The sequence below is a fragment of the Pseudonaja textilis genome, chromosome 1 (assembly GCF_049901715.1).
Source record: "Pseudonaja textilis isolate UNSWEBS1 chromosome 1, rPseTex1.2, whole genome shotgun sequence".
Lineage (NCBI taxonomy): Eukaryota > Metazoa > Chordata > Lepidosauria > Squamata > Elapidae > Pseudonaja > Pseudonaja textilis.
Window position 1 is genome coordinate 183,363,391 of NC_141990.1, and position 19,130 is coordinate 183,382,520.

Genomic DNA, 19,130 nt, shown 5'->3' on the forward strand with positions numbered 1-19,130 from the left:
AGTGGATAACATAGAAATAGCACATAAGCAACGGCACTGTGCAAATACCAGTTTATCCAATAATTTTTTTAAAAAAAAAAAACCTCAATGGAGAGGTTTGTATTGGCCAAAAAGAATTGATCTTAACAGATTGCTACCTTGTTCATGTGGAATCTTAGTTGTTTAATAAGGAGACTGAAAATGAATTTGTAGTAAGCTTACCTGGAAGTCAGCTGCCCACCTCTCAGTAAATATATAGGTAAGAGCCTTATCAATTAATGTCTTGCTTACTTTTGAATAGTTGTCAAGGGGAAAGGTTTACCTAGTGAATACCCTTGCCTAAAATGGAATTTGTAAAAAATAATTTTTAATTTTTTTATCTTGCCTTTTTTCATATATAGTTCAAGATGACTAACATACCAATATTCCTTCCTCCTCTAACAACACCATTGTGAGTTGGGCCCAAAAAAAGTGATTGGCCCAAAGATACCTAATCAGCTTTCATGCCTAAGAACTCAGTCTCTTAGTTTCTAAGCCAATATCATTATCTTTTAATCCTATCAAATTTTATTTATTTTTGTCTTATCAAAATTGGAATGTAACTCCTGAAACTTTTCCCAGGATTAGTCTTGACTTTATATGAAAACTATCCCCTGGGGATTTTGAAACAGAATTCTGTACATTGCCGGAAAGGAAAAGGGGGGGAAACCAATCAAATTTGGTATGTTTTATTATCCAAGGCACATTAAAATCATGATTCTTTCCGAAGCTGAAATTTTATTAGGAGTGCATATTGAGCTTGATCCTTCAGAACTTTAACAGTGTCAACTTATACAATGGGACTTCCTTTTCCATCCCCAAGACATCTCTTTTTTTAAAAATAAATTTTATTGATTTTTTAAAAACAAACATAAACAAACAAAACATAAAACATAAAAACATCTTTTTTGAAAGCAGCTTGATCCCGGGTTACATCTCTTCGTACAGACACAAATTCAAATTCATGTTCATTTTATATACCATTCCATATCTTATTACCATTCTACATTTTCTATATAGCTTCTGCCCTCTTTTAATTTTCTTAATTTTATTTTATTTATTTCATCTCAATTCAGATCATTATAGTTATATTCTTTGTCCTGTTTCCAGCTGTCTATTATCTTTTCTCATTAAACAAAATGTCTCCTGTAATCACTAATTGGAGTATGATGCCTTTATATCTTTCCCCTAAATTTATAACACTTAGTATAATACATAACTTCCATTTGGATTCTGCTTAGTACATTCTAAAGTTACACACTATATTTTAAAAAGAGAAAAAAATTATAGATATATAACATAGTTAAAACAACAATCCATACCAATTCAAATCCATTGTTAATATTAGTATTCATTTAAATCTTAAACATTTTACACATTACTTTTCAAATAAGTATCATCCTTCTATGGAAACACTTATAAACTTTCCATAGTTACTTCCCCCCACTTCACTCATATTTTAAAACATTATATCATTAAAATGTTCCCATTCCTTCCTAGTTCAATTCTCTCATTTATTTCATTTCATTTATTTTGTTCACAAAAGTTTCACTGAATTACACTGAATATTTTATTCCACTTTTTAATCATATGTTGTTTCCAATTTTCTAACATTATTTATAATACAAATATAACAATAAATCTTATGTACCTTTGCAGAATCACTTTTTCAATTAAATTTTTACCCATTATCTCTAAATAAGTCCTGTTTCTTTACATCTTGCTCCACACCTTTGTAGCTTCTCTTCCCTTCCTTTCTCCCTTGCTTCTTCTCTTTGCCCTTTTTACCCCCTTGTCTCTCCACCTCTATTTCCCTCTTCTGTGTTCCCCTTTTCTGTTGCTTTCTAATATTATATCTACTTTTCACCTTATTTTTCCCTTTTTTGGTTGTTTTTTTAGATCTTAAAGTCTCCATTCTCTTTCCCCCCTTTCCCCCTTCTTCCCTAAATAAAGTTACTTGTTCATGAAAGATGGCTTCTTCTTTGTCCCAATCTTCTTGTTGCCCAGTCTTTTCTTGCAGTTTCTCATAGGTACAAATCGCCATTTCTAAGAATTGAAAAACAGACCCAAGAGAGCCCTTCCCTTCTTGTTCCTCTTCTTTATATTTTTTTTAAATTCCATTTTCAGTCCATCAACAAGTGATGCCATTGTAAAAAGAATTTTAAACAACCACCCAAGTGTTTTTAGTCATTCAAAAATAATTTCCAAAAGTCCCAAAGTCACCAAGCAATCCAAATACACACAAGCTGTTTCATTTAACAATTTCTTCTTTATTCACTTTCTCTTCCTGGGGTTACTATTTAGTTGCAAAGTTCCAATTAATATGTATCTTTTAGAACTCTTGTTAGAATTTAATCAGATTCTTTTAAATTCTAGGCAGTCTCCTCCTTCCAAATCCTACTCTTATTCTTTTCCTCTCCCTTCCCACTTACAGCAAAAAAAAAATTTTTTTTTTAATGTTCAGAAATCCTTATTGTCCCCTTGATATTTAATTATCCGGTTTAATTACCTCTTGATGCCAAAGTGGGTTTTTCCAATTTCTCATTCATCTCTGTTCGCTGTCAACGTAAGGAAGGAGAGTGAAAGAAAAAAAACTTTCCCTTTTCACTTTCATTCGCTGCTTCCGAATCTTCTTTGGGAGCGATGTGTCTTTTTTAAAATTTAAATTCCAGGATACCTTGGTTGTTGCTTCTTATCCTGGTCAGCCAAAACTTTCACTTCTTAACTTCCTCCTGCACTTTCTTTTCCGGATGAGTGCTTCTTTGAGGCGGCCATTTCTGACCGCCGCTCGTTCGCCTTTGGGAAAGGGAGTTTAGCCAGCTGGGGAGGAAAGATGCAGCTTCCCCCGACCCTGCTGGAATCTCCCCCCTCTTCGTCACCTCTATGGGGTGGCTTAGCCCCGAAGCCAGACTGGCTCAGGACACTCCAGCAGCGAGCCCAGGCAGAAACCGCACACGATCGCGGATTCCTGCCTGCCGCCGAAGCCCTGCAAACCGGAAGGTCTCCATCCCCAAGACATCTCTTGAAGTCCCTTGACCCTTAGGAGCAAAATTGAAGGACCTTTAAGGGATACACTGGGGAAAAAAAGAATCTTTCCACCAAGCAAATGCACCTGCCAATAGATGTTTTTGTGTACAACTCTAAAGCTTTTACCATTACATGGTTGATACTGTCTCTCCTAAGAGAAACCAGTAACAGTTCCAGATTAGAATTTAATACCACAAAGTAACATCACTTAATATCAAAAATGTCATTAAAAAAGCTTAACAAAAAATGTTCTTTCTGCGTGAACTTGGCTCAAACTGCCAGGGAGCTGTTGATACAGTTTTACAGATGAATTATTGAGTCTATCATCTGCACCCCTGTAACTGTCTGGTTTGGTTCTGCAACCCAACAGGACAGACACAGACTTCAGAGGATAATTAGGACTGCAGAAAAAACAATTTCCACCAACCTGCCTTAAATCGAGGATCTGTATATTGCACAAGTCAAAAAGAGGGCTGTGAAAATATTTATAGACGCCTCACATCCCGGACATAAGCTGTTTCAACTCCTTCCCTCAAAACGACGCTATAGAGCACTGCACACCAGAACAACTAGACACAAGGACAATTTTTCCCCAAAAGCCATCACTCTGCTAAACAAATAATTCCCTCAATAGTATCCAACTATTTTAAAAGTCTGCACTACCTTACTGTGTTAATCTTCTCATTACTCCTTATCACCCATCCCCTCCCACTTGTGATTGTAGGACTGTAACTTTGTTGCTTGTATCCTTACAATTTATATTGACTGTTTCCTAATATGATTTGATTGCTTATTGTACCCTATGACTATCATTAAGTGTTGTACCTTATGATTCTTGACTCTTGACAAATGTATCTTTTCCTTTATGTGTACTGAGAGTATTTGCACTAAGACAAATTCCTTGTGTGTCCAATCACACTTGGCCAATAAAGAATTCTATCTATCTATCTATCTATCTATCTATCTATCTATCTATCTATCTATCTATCTATCTATCTATCTAATTCACATACAGAAATACAAAAGAGCTTTATTCTGAGAGGGAAAAAATATATTTTCTTGGAAATCTCAGAAATCACATTGGACTTACACAGATTACTCTTGGGGACCTATTTATTTATTTAGCTTTTCTGTTAGGTATTTCAGTGCAACATAATTTCATGGGCATCAGCTGCCATAAGCTGCTTGTCAATACTGCAGTGCAGATGTTGTATTCCTTGGTAACAGTGTGCATTTGCAGCGGAAATTCAAAGGGAGGAACAATATTACTGAGGAGGAAAATCATATAGCTAGGATTTTTTTTAGGTATGACATTTTTAACAGTCCTTATCAATAACCACCACCAATTTAAATTATACATTAAGCAGTCATCTTCCCACTTCCTCTGAGTATTATGTACAGTTATATGTCAAAATATTTCTTTCCACTGTTTTTTGTTTAGATCACTGCTTCTCCTCCGAAATGATCTTTTGCCATATTTTTTTCTCTGGAATATGTTGTTTAATTGATTTTGCTGATTAAACACTAGAATTTGCTTTAAGAGCTGGATATGTTGTTTCAGCACACTATGCTTTGTAGACTGATATTTATACTTTAGAGTCTTAGTGTATTTATATCTAGGTCTGTGGGTGTATGTGAGTGGGAATATTTAGCTCTTTTATTTTGGAAGCCTAAGAAAATTGACAATATAAGTAAATAGTCATGGAAAAGTTTCTTGATTCCTGGTCTGCAGTGCTTCCCTTTAACTTAGAAAAAAAAGTAATCTGAAGTTTATTAGCTGGGCAATTTGAATGTTTTAGTAGGAATAGCTTTGTAAGAGGAGTTACACTAGAAAATCAGAACTAGTCTCCTGTAGGGAGCATATGGAATATTTCAAGCTTCATGCTAATGCAGAATGTATTTTTGTTTAGTTTTGCCATTGCATCCTATAAAACACTAATTGCTGTGACTGTAAATAAATAATTTTAGATAATTTTGCTTTATTCATTAAACCAAAGTTAAACTATGACTTAGTGTAACATATATGTTCTAGGTATATGTTCTAGGTACATTTATAGGATGTGGTTCAACCATCCCCATCCACCTCTGCCCTTTTAGTCGCCTGCACTCTGCCACTCCCAGCTGACCTTCATCTTCTTCCTCCTCCAGTTATGAGACAGCTGCTGGCCATGCAAGGCCTTCTTCCCAAGGTTGCAGTCTTCTTGAGGTCTGCCAAGATTTTCTTATGAGACAGCTTTGTGTAGCCAGCAACTATATCACAGAGGGCCAGGCTGCATGTACCTCAGCAGCAGTAGGAGCAACAAGATAGCTAAAGTCATGGGGTGGTGGAGTGGAAGGGATTGTGGAGTGCACCGTGGCTAAAATGGCTAGGGCTTCATGCCTCAGTGCTGGGCCTTAGTAGCTGGCCTTTGTGAAGTGCTGGGAAACTGGAGGAAGAAGATGGCAAGGGTCAGTTGAGGATGGAAGAGTGTAGAGTGGCTTACACGTCCTCCAATCCCTGACAGCAGTAACCCTCAGCTCAACTGCACTCACACTGGGCCAGAGCAGCCACTTATCTACCTGACACCCTGCTTGTGAGCTCCTTGGAACTTGTGACTTCCTGCCAGTTTCCCCAGTGACTTAACTTGTTGGAAACCAGCAGGAAGTTCTGAGGAGATCCTTGCTTCATGACCCACAATTCTTTCTTAACAACCACAACAGAGACTGCTGGGATTGTTGTCACTAAGTGATAACACTCACTTGAGATGACATTTTATGACTATATCACTTAGGGATGGAAAATTTGAAAACCTATTGTTAACTGAGGACTACCTATAATAATAAAAAACTAAATGAAATTCATAAGAGTCTCTTTTCTATTTTAGATAACATGTATCTAATTAACATGTAGGGAAAAAGGGCATAATTTTAGGTAGAGATTAGAGGTGAAGGAGTGGGAGGGGAAAGGGAAGATATGTAAGGTGTGAGGAACCAGAGCAGTAAACGAACTAAACATGCTCCTTGGCAAAGCAGCTGCCAAAAGTCACATGGCAAATATTCAGAGCCGTTTTGGGACAATAATATTTTGTACAATCACAATAGTACCCCGAAAGGTTAGGAGCACTTAAAACTCTGGCCTTGCCTGTTTGTTTTTTTTTAATTTGCCGATAATCAAGCACTTTCATTCTCCTGAAATTGATGAACATTTTGCCACTTTGAAATTATGCCTAGATTTGACTGTAAACAATAGTAAGCAGCAAAGGAAAAGTATTAATGCTATATTATAAATTCCTGTGCAATTACTAGTAGAAAATTACTTGGGTTAAGTTATACTATAAGAAATATACTGAAATGAAAAGATATGGGATAAAAATTCCTGCTAGCCATAAAAAGATACAATATAGAGGAAGATCTGTACAACGTTTTGCATGAAAGCTAGTACAAAATAGCTATTTGGGCAATTTTTTAAATTATGTCATTTATTTTTTTTTTAAGATGCATTTACTAGTCAGGAGGGAATACTAGCAGCAACTGTAAGAAAGTAGTTCGCAACAGAAAGAAAAAGATATAATAAAATAAAAGTAAAAATAAATTCAGATTCGAACAACATTAACAGTATAAGAATTGTGTAGTCTTATATGCCTTTATCCTTATTTAAACAAAGGATTAATTCAAGTGCAATTCCAAATAAGAGTCATATTTCTAATTATTTGTCATATAGTGATAGTAACATGAATTAATTTTGCTGCAGATTCTGTTAAGGGCATTTTACTCTCAGTTAGCAGTGGCGCAAATTCTACATCAAACAATATCCGGCTAGCATTTATCTTTTCCCAGTCGTAAACTCAAAATAATATAACCTGCTGAGATTTGCAGACAAACAATGGCAGTCACCTTTTTTTCATTTTTAAAGCGTGTTGAAGAATGGATGCATGGGTAATTAGCATTTATTCATAGAAGGCTATTGGATTTCTCTAAATTAAGAAAAAATATGTACAGTATAAAAGGTGTGTCTAAGAAGAAATATAGTGAACAGAGCAGTTACAAAAAGTTCTGTGTTAAAAAACATATGCTGGCCTTGAATTCTTTCCATTTTAATAGAACAGCGAAATGGATCTATTTAGCACAAAGTGTATCCTAAGTGATTCTCAAGGCTCTCAGACAAATATTTCATACATCTATTACTGGGTATCTTCCTTAAAACTCTGATATTGATATTAGGACACTGCATGTACTGGATGTATCATTTTCCACATATAACACATTGCTGGACTCACGCCACTCTTTAAAAAACAAAAACAAAGCAGGGATTGATTTTTCTGAAGTGTGATTTCATGCTGTCCCACCGATATCTGCAATTTTGCATGTGTGCATACACACATACTCACAGACATACAGACAATCTGTATGTCTCTGCGTATGTGTATACAGATTGCTATATCTAGTATGAAGGGAAAGGGAATTTTACACAGTGTCATCCAACATTAGAAATTCAATATGCATTCTGCAATTTTTGAGCATTAGGGAAAATATCACTGTACACACACACACACACACACACACACACTGTCAGCATTCCAGGGAACCTCCAATCCAATCAGTAACTCTGAGACAGGCATCATCTCAAAAGTACCTTTATTAGAATAGCACCTGGTATATTCCCACAATGTCCCAAACTACAAACCATCCCTTTTTCCCTTATCATCACATCACATGAACCAATCCCAAAGTAAGTTCCTTTTTTGTTCCTGCGCAACACTCTATAACCTTGAACTAACAAAAAACTTCTATTTTGTCTACTAAGAGCCCCTCAACTAAAATCACCCCGCTCCAACTTTCTCAAGTTATGTGGCAGCATTGAATAAGGTTTCCAAAGCTGACACATACATACATACATACATACATACATACATACATACATACATACATACATATCCCTCCTTCCCTCCCTCTCTCCCTCCCTCTCTACATCCAATAACTGTTGGAGAATGAGCTTTATATTTGCTTAACAGCATTACCATTTCATTTCCTTTGTTACCAGCTGAACTGGTTTCTCTCTTTCAGACAAGAATCTAAAAATTACACACAGCAGGCAAAAGACATTTTTGTCTTTCACTTGAATTTCTTCTCTGCAATGCTATAGTTAGAATGACTTGTTCACTTCATATGCACTAGAAGTATCTCTCTTAGTTAAACCACTTTTGATACTCCCTAATAGTTTTGGTTTGCTTATGAAAGGTAATAAGATTTTTCTTATCCAACTAAATGGGTTATATTTATTTGTTTGTTTATGGATGGAATTTTGGAATGAAGGCATACAAAGGAGGGAAGAAATGCATACTGTACATCTCTAGGTTCTTAAGTTCATAGTAAGTATAACGTGATAAACCATCACAATTAAAATGTTTTTTCCCTTTTATGTGACAATATTGTTTTGATTCAGGGTGTAGGTAATACAAACAGAAGAATGTTCTTAAATATAGTGGAAGGATTGGACAACAGCAGAATCTGCCATGATTGTTAGATCCTTATCTGAATTATCAGCACCCAGTGTCACTTACCAATAGAATCAGTTGTTATTCTCAAATTGTTATATAATCATTGTAGCGAATGGACACCCTTGTGTTCATTAAATGAGGCTGGCAAGTTCTTCTTCCCACTCAGGCAAACACCTCTAAGGCAGGAACAGAATAGATTCCGTCCCCAAACATCTCTGATTAATATGAAGAACAGGGAAACAATCTAACGTTCCTCCTTTTCCTTGAGGAAAGCAAACATTAAAAGCCATCTTAGAATCCTAGGCTTCAAGGAAGCTTCCATTTACAAAGGTTCATTTTGAAATGAGAGAGGGATCGAGGAGCATGTGAGAGATCAGAGTGAGGCAAAATGGTTCCCTGAAAGAGGATAGAAAAATTTCAGGATGAGGGACCAGAAGAACTCCAAGGACAATTGACCTTAAAGGAAATACTAGAGCCTGGACAAGCAAAGAACATTTCTCCAGACCTATAGAAAGGCAGACCACCAGGTTCCGTGGTGAAGAGTTAACCTGATTTTTCTGAAGAAATGAGCTGATGGAGGGAGCTCCAAACTAGAATCCTTGAAGCCCCATTAAGTCACAGCAAGTAAAATAAACTGCTCCTAGAATTCCAGCTGAAGTTTCCAATCTCTTACAGTTAGGGACTATCCCAAAGAATGAGCTGGTAAAGCAAGCCAGGAAAATTTTATGTCTCTAAAATAGAGTTAAAAGTTTTTAGGCAAGGATCTGTAATCAGGTTATAGGTTTTTTTAAGTGTATTTATTAGAGTTAACTATCACCTCTATTACAGCTTAAAGCAGCAGATTATTTTAGAGGTAGCAAGGCAAATAAGCACTCTGTATTTCAACCAAAGAGAATAGTCTGGAGATTCAATGAAATTGCTGAAAATACTTGCAAATGTCCACATTCGCTGGATACCCAAATCCTTTGAGCTATTGGCTTGGTAAAAAGACAGTACTGATGCCCTGTTAACTCTCTGTTGTGCCCACTCATATAAATCCTTCCTCTTGCAGGGGTATCAAATTGGTGGCCCATGGGCTGGATGCGTCACATGAAGGCCATGCCCACCCCAGCTCCACGAAGGGGAAAAACATCATGAAATGTCATGTGACAGTAACGTTGACACCGTACTAGATAAACTAGGAATATCTCTGGTGTTGTAATCTCGACATGGTTGAAGAAGGCTAATGTAATGTATTTAATAAGGCTAGGAGAGAGAATATAGAATTATTTAAAGACTTTTAAGTAATTCTGTAACAGCATACCTCTAGGATTTGGCAACTAGGGATTCTAGAATTCGTGCTACGAAAACTTTCTGAGAAACTGTTATTTATGTAGTAGCTAGCAAAATCTCAGTTGATTTCAAAAAGTTAAGCAACGCTGGCCCTGGATAGTACTTTCATGGTAAACTGCCAAGAAATACAAGGGCTATAGACTAGAAATTGCACAAACATCCAATAGAAAGCAATGACCAATCACTTCCATGTTGTTTCGAAGAAAATTGAATCATCATACCATAGTTAAACTGAAAGTAGGGTGTACATTTGTTTTTTCCTCACCTGTTTAGCTTCTATATGAGTTGTAGGTTATTTGACCTAGATGGAAAGAAACATTTTATGCATAATTAAGATTAATTAAGATTAAGATTAATTATGCCTAAACATTCATAGAAATTCAGATAGTTAAAAATAAGGCTAAGGTAAGCAGTGTAAGCAAATGTTGATACCTTTTTACTGGTAGCATGATGCAGAAAATAAAAGGGAAGTCTAGTGTTTGCCATGCTCTTATTTTCCAAGATCAAATAATTTATTATACATAGATTTTGACTGTGTATTCAAATGAACGCCTGCCCTTGACAGGGAGAAACTTCTCGTAACAGCATGTTTTTAACCAGGGTGACAAGATCTGGGTTAGAGTTGAGGCATATAGTGGATTTATGTTGACATCTGCTGGCTGTTAAAGAGAATGTTTGAAAAATAACCAGTCAATTTCCTTCTTTCAGTTAGTTGTGCAATAGCTTGTAAATTGTTTTATTTACTTATTAATTAATCCTTGAGCAAGGGAAATGTCTTAATTAGCTGCCATTTCAGTTCAGAGTTTAGCAAATGTTTTAAGGCACAAGTTTGTCCCTTGATGTGCTGTATTTAACAAAATAACTTCATGTAAATTAGAAAAATATGGTAGTAGTGCCGATTTTGTTAGAAATTGAAAGAAAACACGGCATGGAAAAATCTCCGAAAATGAAAATGAGCAATGATTTGGACCTCTCTAAGGTCTCTTTGTTCTTCTAATATACATGATATAGAGGTCGATCAAATAGTTTATTTAGTGTTATTTTAAACCTAAAGCTATTGTTTAAAATAAAATATTTCATTAATAGACCTTGTAGACTTTTCTGAATATATTTCAATATAATATATTCACTTTCTCAACAAAAAAAATTAAACATAATCCTTGACTTACTATCACAACTGAGTTGATAAATTTCCTTGCTAAGTAAAATGGCTGATAAACGAGTTTGACCCTTTTTGCTACCTTTCTTGTCACAGTTGTTAAGTGAATCATACAGTTGTTAAGTTAGCAACAGGGTTGTTAAGTGACTCTGGCTTCCCCAATGACTTTGCATGTCGGAGAATCGCAAAAGGTGACCCTGGCACACTGCAACTGTCATAAGTACATGCCAGTTGCCACGCCTTTGAATTTTGATTACCTGACCATGGCCATACTGCAACGGTTGTAAGTGTGAAAAGTGGTCATAAGTTATTGTTTTCAGTGCTGTCGTAAGTTTGAACAGTCACTAAACGAAAGGTTGTAAGTTGAGGATTGGCTATAATTTGAGGCAAGATCATTCAAATAACGAAAAAAATAATATAAAGTTTGACGGGATTTGTTTATTTCCTAAGTAGCAGTTAAATAATTAAATAATCTTTAGGAATCATGCAAATACATTGATTTGAAACTAATTTGGATGCTCAAAAACATTTAAAAATACAGGTAGTCCTCAACTTATAACAGTTTGCTTAGTGATCGCTCAAAGTTACAACGGCACTGAAAACAGAGACTTATTACTGTTTTTCACATTTACAACCATTGCAGCATCCCTATGGTCACGTGACTTACATTTGGATGTTTGACAACTGGTTCATATTGATGACAGCTGCAGTGTCCCAAGGTCATGTGATCCCCTTTTGTGACTTTATGACAAGCAAAGTCATTTGGAAAGCCTGATTCACTTAACAACCATATTACAAACTTAACAACTGCAGTGATTCAGTTAACAAATGTAGCAAGAAAAGTTGTAAAATGGGGCAAAATTCACTTAACAAATTTCTCACTTAGCAACCTAATTTTAGGGCTCAATTTTGGTCGTATGTCAAAGATTACCTGTATAATTTTTGCTCACACTATCTATGTTGACATTTGGGTTGTAATATTATGTGAAATCAATAAGCCAGCAGTGATTAACTTAAGCCTCAGTGACTAAACTCAATTTATTTTACCTTGGGACAAAGTTCTTCAAAGAAAGAGACTGATGATTAAAGGTACTGAATAAGACCTTTTATTTAGAAATTATACTTAAAGCCTTCTGGAAGCATCTTGGAAGGCCAAGTACTGAATGGACAAACTGGAATTTTCCATTAATTCCTGAGCTCATGCCCCTAGTGCTTGGTGTATCAGTCTTAAACATTGTAATTTGAGAGTTAATTATATTGCTCTGCTTACATAGTTCAAGCATATAAATAAGAATATTATTATTTATTATCTCTAGATTGACTTTGGTAGCATTCATTTATGATATTTGAAAGGTAAAATCATATAAAGTTATCATTAAGCTTTAACTGAACATTTTTTGTTAGATTAAATTTTGTTTGAAGATTTTTTTTGTGAAGGAACTATAGATTATTTGAATAAAAATTAAAATCCTTTATATATGTTTTAAGTTTTATTTATTTTTATTTATCAAATCTATTTGCTGCTTCTCTTGCAGTTCAGGTAACTCTGAAGATATCTGTTCAGATATTTAGAAGAATACTTTTATATTTCCATTTCACTTATGAATGATCCAAAGGCCTTTTTTTTTTTTTTTGGCATATTATAAGAGCCAAATTAGATAGGCCTTTTGTCTTACTAAGCAAACTGTATTTATTGCTAAACCTTTACACCGGCTTTGAATTAAAAAATAAATACACTGAATAGCAGCTCTCATGAATATGGATTATTTATATTTGTGTGGGAGAGAAAATAACACATATACAGAATAATATAGTTATTCAAATTTGCCTACACTATATATTGGGTTAATTATATGTTTTAGCTCCTTCCTAAATGTATCCAAAATAGATTGGATTAAACACTTGGTAGTTTATTTTTAACTAAACAGCCTGCAAATGTGACGAGCTCTCTAAAGCTCTGTGGAGCTTCTCTGATCAGCAAACAACTAACATCAACACATTTCACCAATTACTCATCCTGGCATGTTTAATTTTACTTAACAATATTATCTAAGATCAGTTTTCAGGCGCTGATCTTCTGGCAGGGACATACTATTTTACTATTCGAAATGATGTAAACCACCCTGCTCTTGGTGGTATTTAAAGTGTATTAATTGTTAATGTGTAATCTTTCTGAAGTCCAGTCAAGAGCAAGGCTACGTTAAATTCTTCCGTTTGGGAAAGAACGTTAGTTTGCTCCCCTCAGAGTACAGTACTAGCTTAGCCTCCAGAGACTCTGTCAGCTTTATTGCTTGTGTGACTTTCTCCTGAGGCTGCTTGCTCTTGGAGACAAGAGATTCTTGTCACACAGCGCAGGCTTCACTATGGTCTCGCTTTTTAAATTTTAACCACCAACTGCTTGGCGTGTAGTGCTAGCATTGTGGAAATCACAGAAGGAGCATTTACCCGGTCTTTGAACAGCTCTCCCAACCGCACACTTTCTTCATGCTGATCCTTTTCTCTGGAGCCAGCCACTTCAGATGGTTCAGGTACTTGGCATTGCTGCAATATTTTCTTCTTATCAGGTATTGCGATTGCAGTTTAATAAGGTGGGGGAGCATTTAAAAATCACAATGCAGTTTCTGTTTATTTTTCTGAACAGAGACTTGGCCATGCAAATGCAGCAGGAAATATATTGCATTCTAACAAAGGCAGTAATGAATACTTACCAATTCTATGGCATTTGAGCTGGACATTCATATTATTTTAAGAAGTATCCTGTATGTGTGCCCCTGTATGGAGATTATAATGTGACTTAGATCATTCACTGTGTTTGTGATTTTATGTCTGGATGATTAGAAATATTGTTCTAAAACAAACAGCTAATTTTTCAATAAATGTATTATCTTGCCTTTGCTCTCTCAGATTAGGAACGGTCAGGCTTTGGAGTAAGTTGTTTATGGAATGCTTTTTTATTTTTCATAATTAAAAACTTGTCACTTAACCACATGCTGCTGCTACCTTTGGATACAGTTCTTTTATTTAAGATTCACCAGCTTAAATGATTATAGGGTTCAGCAGAAGCAGCACTATGCACATGACTTTGTCAGCCTGACCAGTTTTGATTGATAGAGTTCTTTTGCCAGTGAAGATAGGTTAGTGGAATGACTTAAACTAGGTCCCTCGGGTGCTTTTTCAAGAGGCAACTGGACTTTCTGTTTTTCTTTGAAGACGTTTTGCTTCTCAGCTCTATAGCTTCTTGGATGGGAAGCGAAACATCTTCAAAGTAAAACCAGAAAATTAAGTTGCCTCTTTAAAAAATGACTTCGGGACAACCATGACCTGGATGACTGAGAATCTCTATAGAGACATAAACTAGGCATCATCATAAGTATGGCATGGGCAACACCAAGGAACAGCATAGCTATTCTGTGTAATTTCAGCATATCCCATTGATGGGATGGCTTTATATCAGCTCAGACTGGCAGAAAGCATGAACTTAATGAAATGCAGGGAATCTGACATATTGACGGCCTTAGCCAAATGTAGATCTAGGTACATGAGGCTATACAGTACTGTGTTAGGTAGCTAGAACTGAACTCAAGGCAAATTTTAATAGGGATTTACTATTGATCTCTAATTGCAGATATATATACATACATACATACATACATACATACATACATACATACATACATACATACATATTGTTAAGTTTTCGCGGGTACTTACATGTATGGTATTCAGCTTTGTTCGGGTATTTTCCCACGTCATTGTAGTTGTGCTTTTAAAGTTGTACCAACGTTTCGGCAGAATCTCATCTGCCATCATCAGGCTTCTGTATAGTGTTCATCTGGATATACAGAAGCCTGATGATGGCTATATATATTTTCAGTATTTATATACTGCCCATTTGCAAAAAAAAATAGGTAGTTTGCGGAACAACTTAATGAAAACATTTTTAAAAAACCACAAGCAAGTATGATATAAATCCAGGATTAGAAGATAATGGACATAAAAATGTAAAGCTTGTCTGAAAAGGCAAGTTTTAACCACTTTCCTGGAGATGTGAGAGGGCCATTTGAATCTTGGGGTTTTTCTTTTGCTGGAGGTCTAAAGGAGCTTTTGGGCCCCTACCCCATTCACCTCCCAGCTGAAGAAAGCTGTAGAATCCCCTGCTATGCAGAAAGACAGGTTGGTCAGATTATTATGGAAAAGGTACTCTAGTCCAAGTTTGGAAAGGCTTTAAGCACCACCATCTTGAATTGTACTCAGAAATCTGCTGGAAGCCAACGCAGTTTTTGCAGTGTAGGGGATATACTACTGAACCAGCTCTCACCAATCAGCATGTGGACTAGTACATTCTGCATTAGACACGGTTTCTGAGTAGTCTTCAAGGGCAGCTCAGAGAAGTAGTACAATATAGAAGCAAAGAGAGTAGGGTTAACTATTACCTGCCACCCAAGAAAGGGCACAATTGGTTGTTGATATAGAAATGGCTACTTTATATTGTAAAAGTAAAAAGTTGAGATTGGATGTTACTATCTTATTTTACTGCACCAAAGGGAAAATGGAAAATAGAGTAACAGAGTTGGAAGGGACCTTGGAGGTCTTCTAGTCCTACCCCCTGCTTAGGTAGGAAACCCTACACTACAAATGGTTATCCAATCTCTTCTTAAAAACTTCCAGTGCTGGAGCATTCGCAACCTCTGGAGGCAAGTTATTCCACTGATTAATTGTTCTAACTGCCAGGAAATTTCTCCTTAGTTCTAAGTTGCTTCTCTCCTTGATAGGTTTCTACCATTTGCTTCTTTTTCTGCTCTCAGGTGCTTTGGAGAATAGCTTGACTCCCTCTCCTTTGTGGCAGCCCCTGAGATATTGGAACACTGCGATCATGTCACCCCTAGTCCTTCAGGAGTCCGAAATCAGAAGTCCATGCCTTTTCTTTCTTTTTCCCTTCTTTCCTGTACTCTTCCCTTCCCCCTTCCCTCCCTTATTTTTCCTACTATTTGTTTTTGTATTTTTTGTACTTTACATTATAAACAAATTAAAAAAAAAACAATGTCAAAGAAAGGGCACGATTGGCATATTAGCTCTAACTAGACAAATTCACTTCTAGCTATGTCCTCCTCTGGACGGACCATCCAAGTGGAACCATAACATTCTCCAGGTGCACATAAGCTTCTTTAGGGGGAGTCTAGCAAGAAATTATGACACTGGATAATAACATTCAACTCCAAGCTCGCCCAAGTGACTTTATGAACAAAATGTCAAGGAAATCTCTTACGGCAACCCAAAGGAAGAGTTGCTGACCTGGCCCATGTCATCAGGGAACATGCCATTTTAAAATGCACCTCTGGACAACATTCCACCAATAAAGCACTCTTAACTCCAAAAACTTGCATAAGGAAATAAGATTTCCTTTTGAGTATCCTGTTGAAAAACAGTTGGAGTTAAATTCTTAACTGTGTAGCTGCAGTTAGGTGATACTAGTGACTAAATAAACTCAGCTCAACCCATGGGCTGCTAATTGTTAATAATACATTATTATTACTATTATTATTATTATTACTACTACTACTACTACATTCAAACGAGGAACTCTGACATGTTGTTTTATTAGTTTCTGATTCTGACAAGTTGGAGAGGAAAAAATAGTTTCTGAAATACATATAATGTAAACTAGGGGAAGTCTATCTAAAAAAAATTTTAATTATACAAATTGGCAGAGGAAACAAGTGGCATAAGTTAGTTTGCTATTTTTTTCTTAGATAATGTCTTAAGATATCAGCTACATTGTACTCTGAATTTATGTCCATACTTTCACGATTTCATGTGTTGACAACACATGAAATCGTGAAAGTATGGACATAAATTCAGAGTAAATTGGCACCACTGAAGATGGTCAAGTGCTGATGATATCTGCTGTTTGTCTTTCTTTGATTGATCCTTATTCTTTCTAGAATAGGAAGAGATGGCTAATCAAGTTCTAATGATAGAGAATTTGAGGAATATCAGCATTGTGTGATATTCAGTATGACCCTCTGTGGCGCAGTGGTTAGAGTGCAGTACTGCAAGTTATTTCTGCAGCCAGCTGCCTACAATTTGGCAGTTCAAATCCCACCAGGCTGAAGGTTTACTCAGCCTTCCAACCTTCCGAGGTGGGTAAAATGAGGACCCAAATTGTTGAGGGTAATAGGATGTAAAGCACTATAAAGCGATATATAAGTCTAAGTGCTATTGCTATTGTAGGTAGCCTGTCTATGTCAAGATCTTTTTGACAGCGTTAACCATTGGGGGGCAGTTGAGTGTGATGATAGTGTTTAGCGAAAGTGGGAAAGGAATTTTTAAACTACATCTTTAAGGACAGTACAATTTTCTCTTAATTTTTTCATTTTTTTATTCATTGGTAGTTTTAATTTTGCCTTGGGAAAGAGCTTCAAGAAATTCTGATCAAGTTTTTGTTTTTCTTAGAGTGGGAGGAGATTAGGGAATTATTACAGTGACTTTATGAGAAAAGTGCCTAGCATCTATCAGAGGTGGTATTCAGCAGGTTCCGACCAGTTCTGGACAATCTGTAGCAGAAATTTTGAGTAGTTTGGAGAACCGGCAAATACCACCTCTGACTGGAGATTTTACAGTATCCTTCCCCTGCCATGCCCACCAAGCCACGCCCACAGAACTGGTAGTAAAAAAATTTGAATCCCACCCCTGATTGATATAATGATTTCTTATAACACTGGGAAAGAGAAGAAAGCTACTGAAAGTTCTACAAGTTCAGAATATTTGGAGATTTCTCAATTTATTGTAAGCCATTCATCGAAAGGCAGTTAACAAAAAAAGAAAAGGTGCACGCTCCACCCAGGCAAAATTCAGAGACAGAGTCCTAAAAATGGTAGTATTCACAGTTGTAGCATTATATCACATTTTCCCTTTCAATAAAATGCTTAAAGAAACCTTTGTAAGAATCTTGCTAATGGGATATAATCAGCTGTCAAATATTTAACAATGGGTCTCAAAAGAACAACAAAGAAAATTAAATTCACACGACATTCATGTTTTCTGTGTGAAATAGTGTATTTTCTCCACACCCAACCACCCCAGACCCCCACCCCCGATTTGCTGACCTTAGGACAAGCACCTCTGTGCCTGAAAGCTGAAAAACCAGATTGTCTGCCTACTAACTCCAGATATTTCTTTTAAGCATTGTAATGTAATCATGCTTTTTAACTGACAAGAATCCGAGAACAAGGTCTTCATTGTGATCTCTGTTATTGATACAAACGAGTGGCTGCCAGAACCCTCTTGGGAAGCTGCTAGAGTGTTTACAGATTTTTGGTGGAAACCTTGTCCTTCTTATATTCTTCGTGACTAGATGCAGTTCTGCTTCAAGCCACTCCAGTTTGTTTTCACCCACCACAGTGTTGATCTTGAGATGAACTTCATTCTGCTGTATTGTTATTCTCCAGTTTTCCCTTAATTTTCTTTCTTTAATATCTCTGATTCTTGAAAACTCTTTAGATTAGTTAGGACACTTTGTCCTCTCATCACAGAGAGCTGACCTTTGGCAATATGGCTCCAAGGCCCCTGTTTCACAAGCACCAGTATTATTTTTCTTATTAGATTATGGAAACAAATTTTTACATCTGTTGGAATATGTATGTATATAGTCTATTGTAGACATTTGTAAATACTGCCAGTCATTTCTAAACAATAATCCCAATCATTCTTATTGGTGAGCTACATTCTGGGAGCAAACTTAAAGACAGTAGGCTCATTTTCTCCAACTCTCTTACCATGTCGCCAAAAAATGTTTGCTGGCTGCCTCATGTTGGTCAAATTATCCATTGCTCATGGATTTTTTTTGTGCCATTATTAGCTTTAGCCATTGAGTGTGGTGAACATTCTAAGAGAAATACTACAGCCAATTCCATGCAGAGAAAAAAGGAAAAGGGGCATAAATAATCTGTTGCCTCTTGAATACCAGCTCCAGAATCTAGTTCCTCTCTACCATGGTCTTCTCAATCTCTGCTTTCTCTGGTTATCAATGGACAGGTAATTGATGTACTTTATGATGTCCTTATTTAGACATAGGAATCTGCCTTGAAAGGGGGAAAGATCAGGATATCACTTTCTGA

At 36.2% G+C, this 19,130-nt stretch overlaps 1 protein-coding gene and 1 long non-coding RNA gene across 11 annotated transcripts in view; one reads left to right on the forward strand and one right to left on the reverse strand.

Moving 5' to 3' along the window:
- ZNF385B (zinc finger protein 385B) overlaps positions 1–19,130 on the forward strand; it is a 250,822-nt gene that overhangs the window by 178,162 nt on the left and 53,530 nt on the right. The window contains exon 1 of one of the 9 annotated variants that reach the window (XM_087919886.1): positions 13,421–13,577. The exons of 7 other annotated variants lie outside the window; for them this stretch is intronic. In XM_087919886.1, coding sequence (XP_087776012.1) covers positions 13,533–13,577 — 45 coding nt within the window. In that variant the 5' untranslated portion in view covers positions 13,421–13,532. Of the gene's footprint in view, positions 1–13,420; positions 13,578–19,130 lie in introns of those variants that run through there. One more of the 9 variants, XM_087919887.1, reaches the window with a different exon arrangement.
- Positions 7,187–14,841, reverse strand: LOC148127957 (uncharacterized). Of its 2 annotated transcripts, XR_015740736.1 has the most exons (4): positions 14,725–14,841; positions 13,722–13,784; positions 10,120–10,155; positions 7,187–8,918 (listed from the first exon to the last, which is right to left on the reverse strand). It is a non-coding gene; the product is annotated as an uncharacterized LOC148127957 (long non-coding RNA). The 2 variants fall into 2 exon arrangements; XR_015740735.1 differs by lacking the exon at positions 14,725–14,841 and having other exon boundaries at positions 13,722–13,792.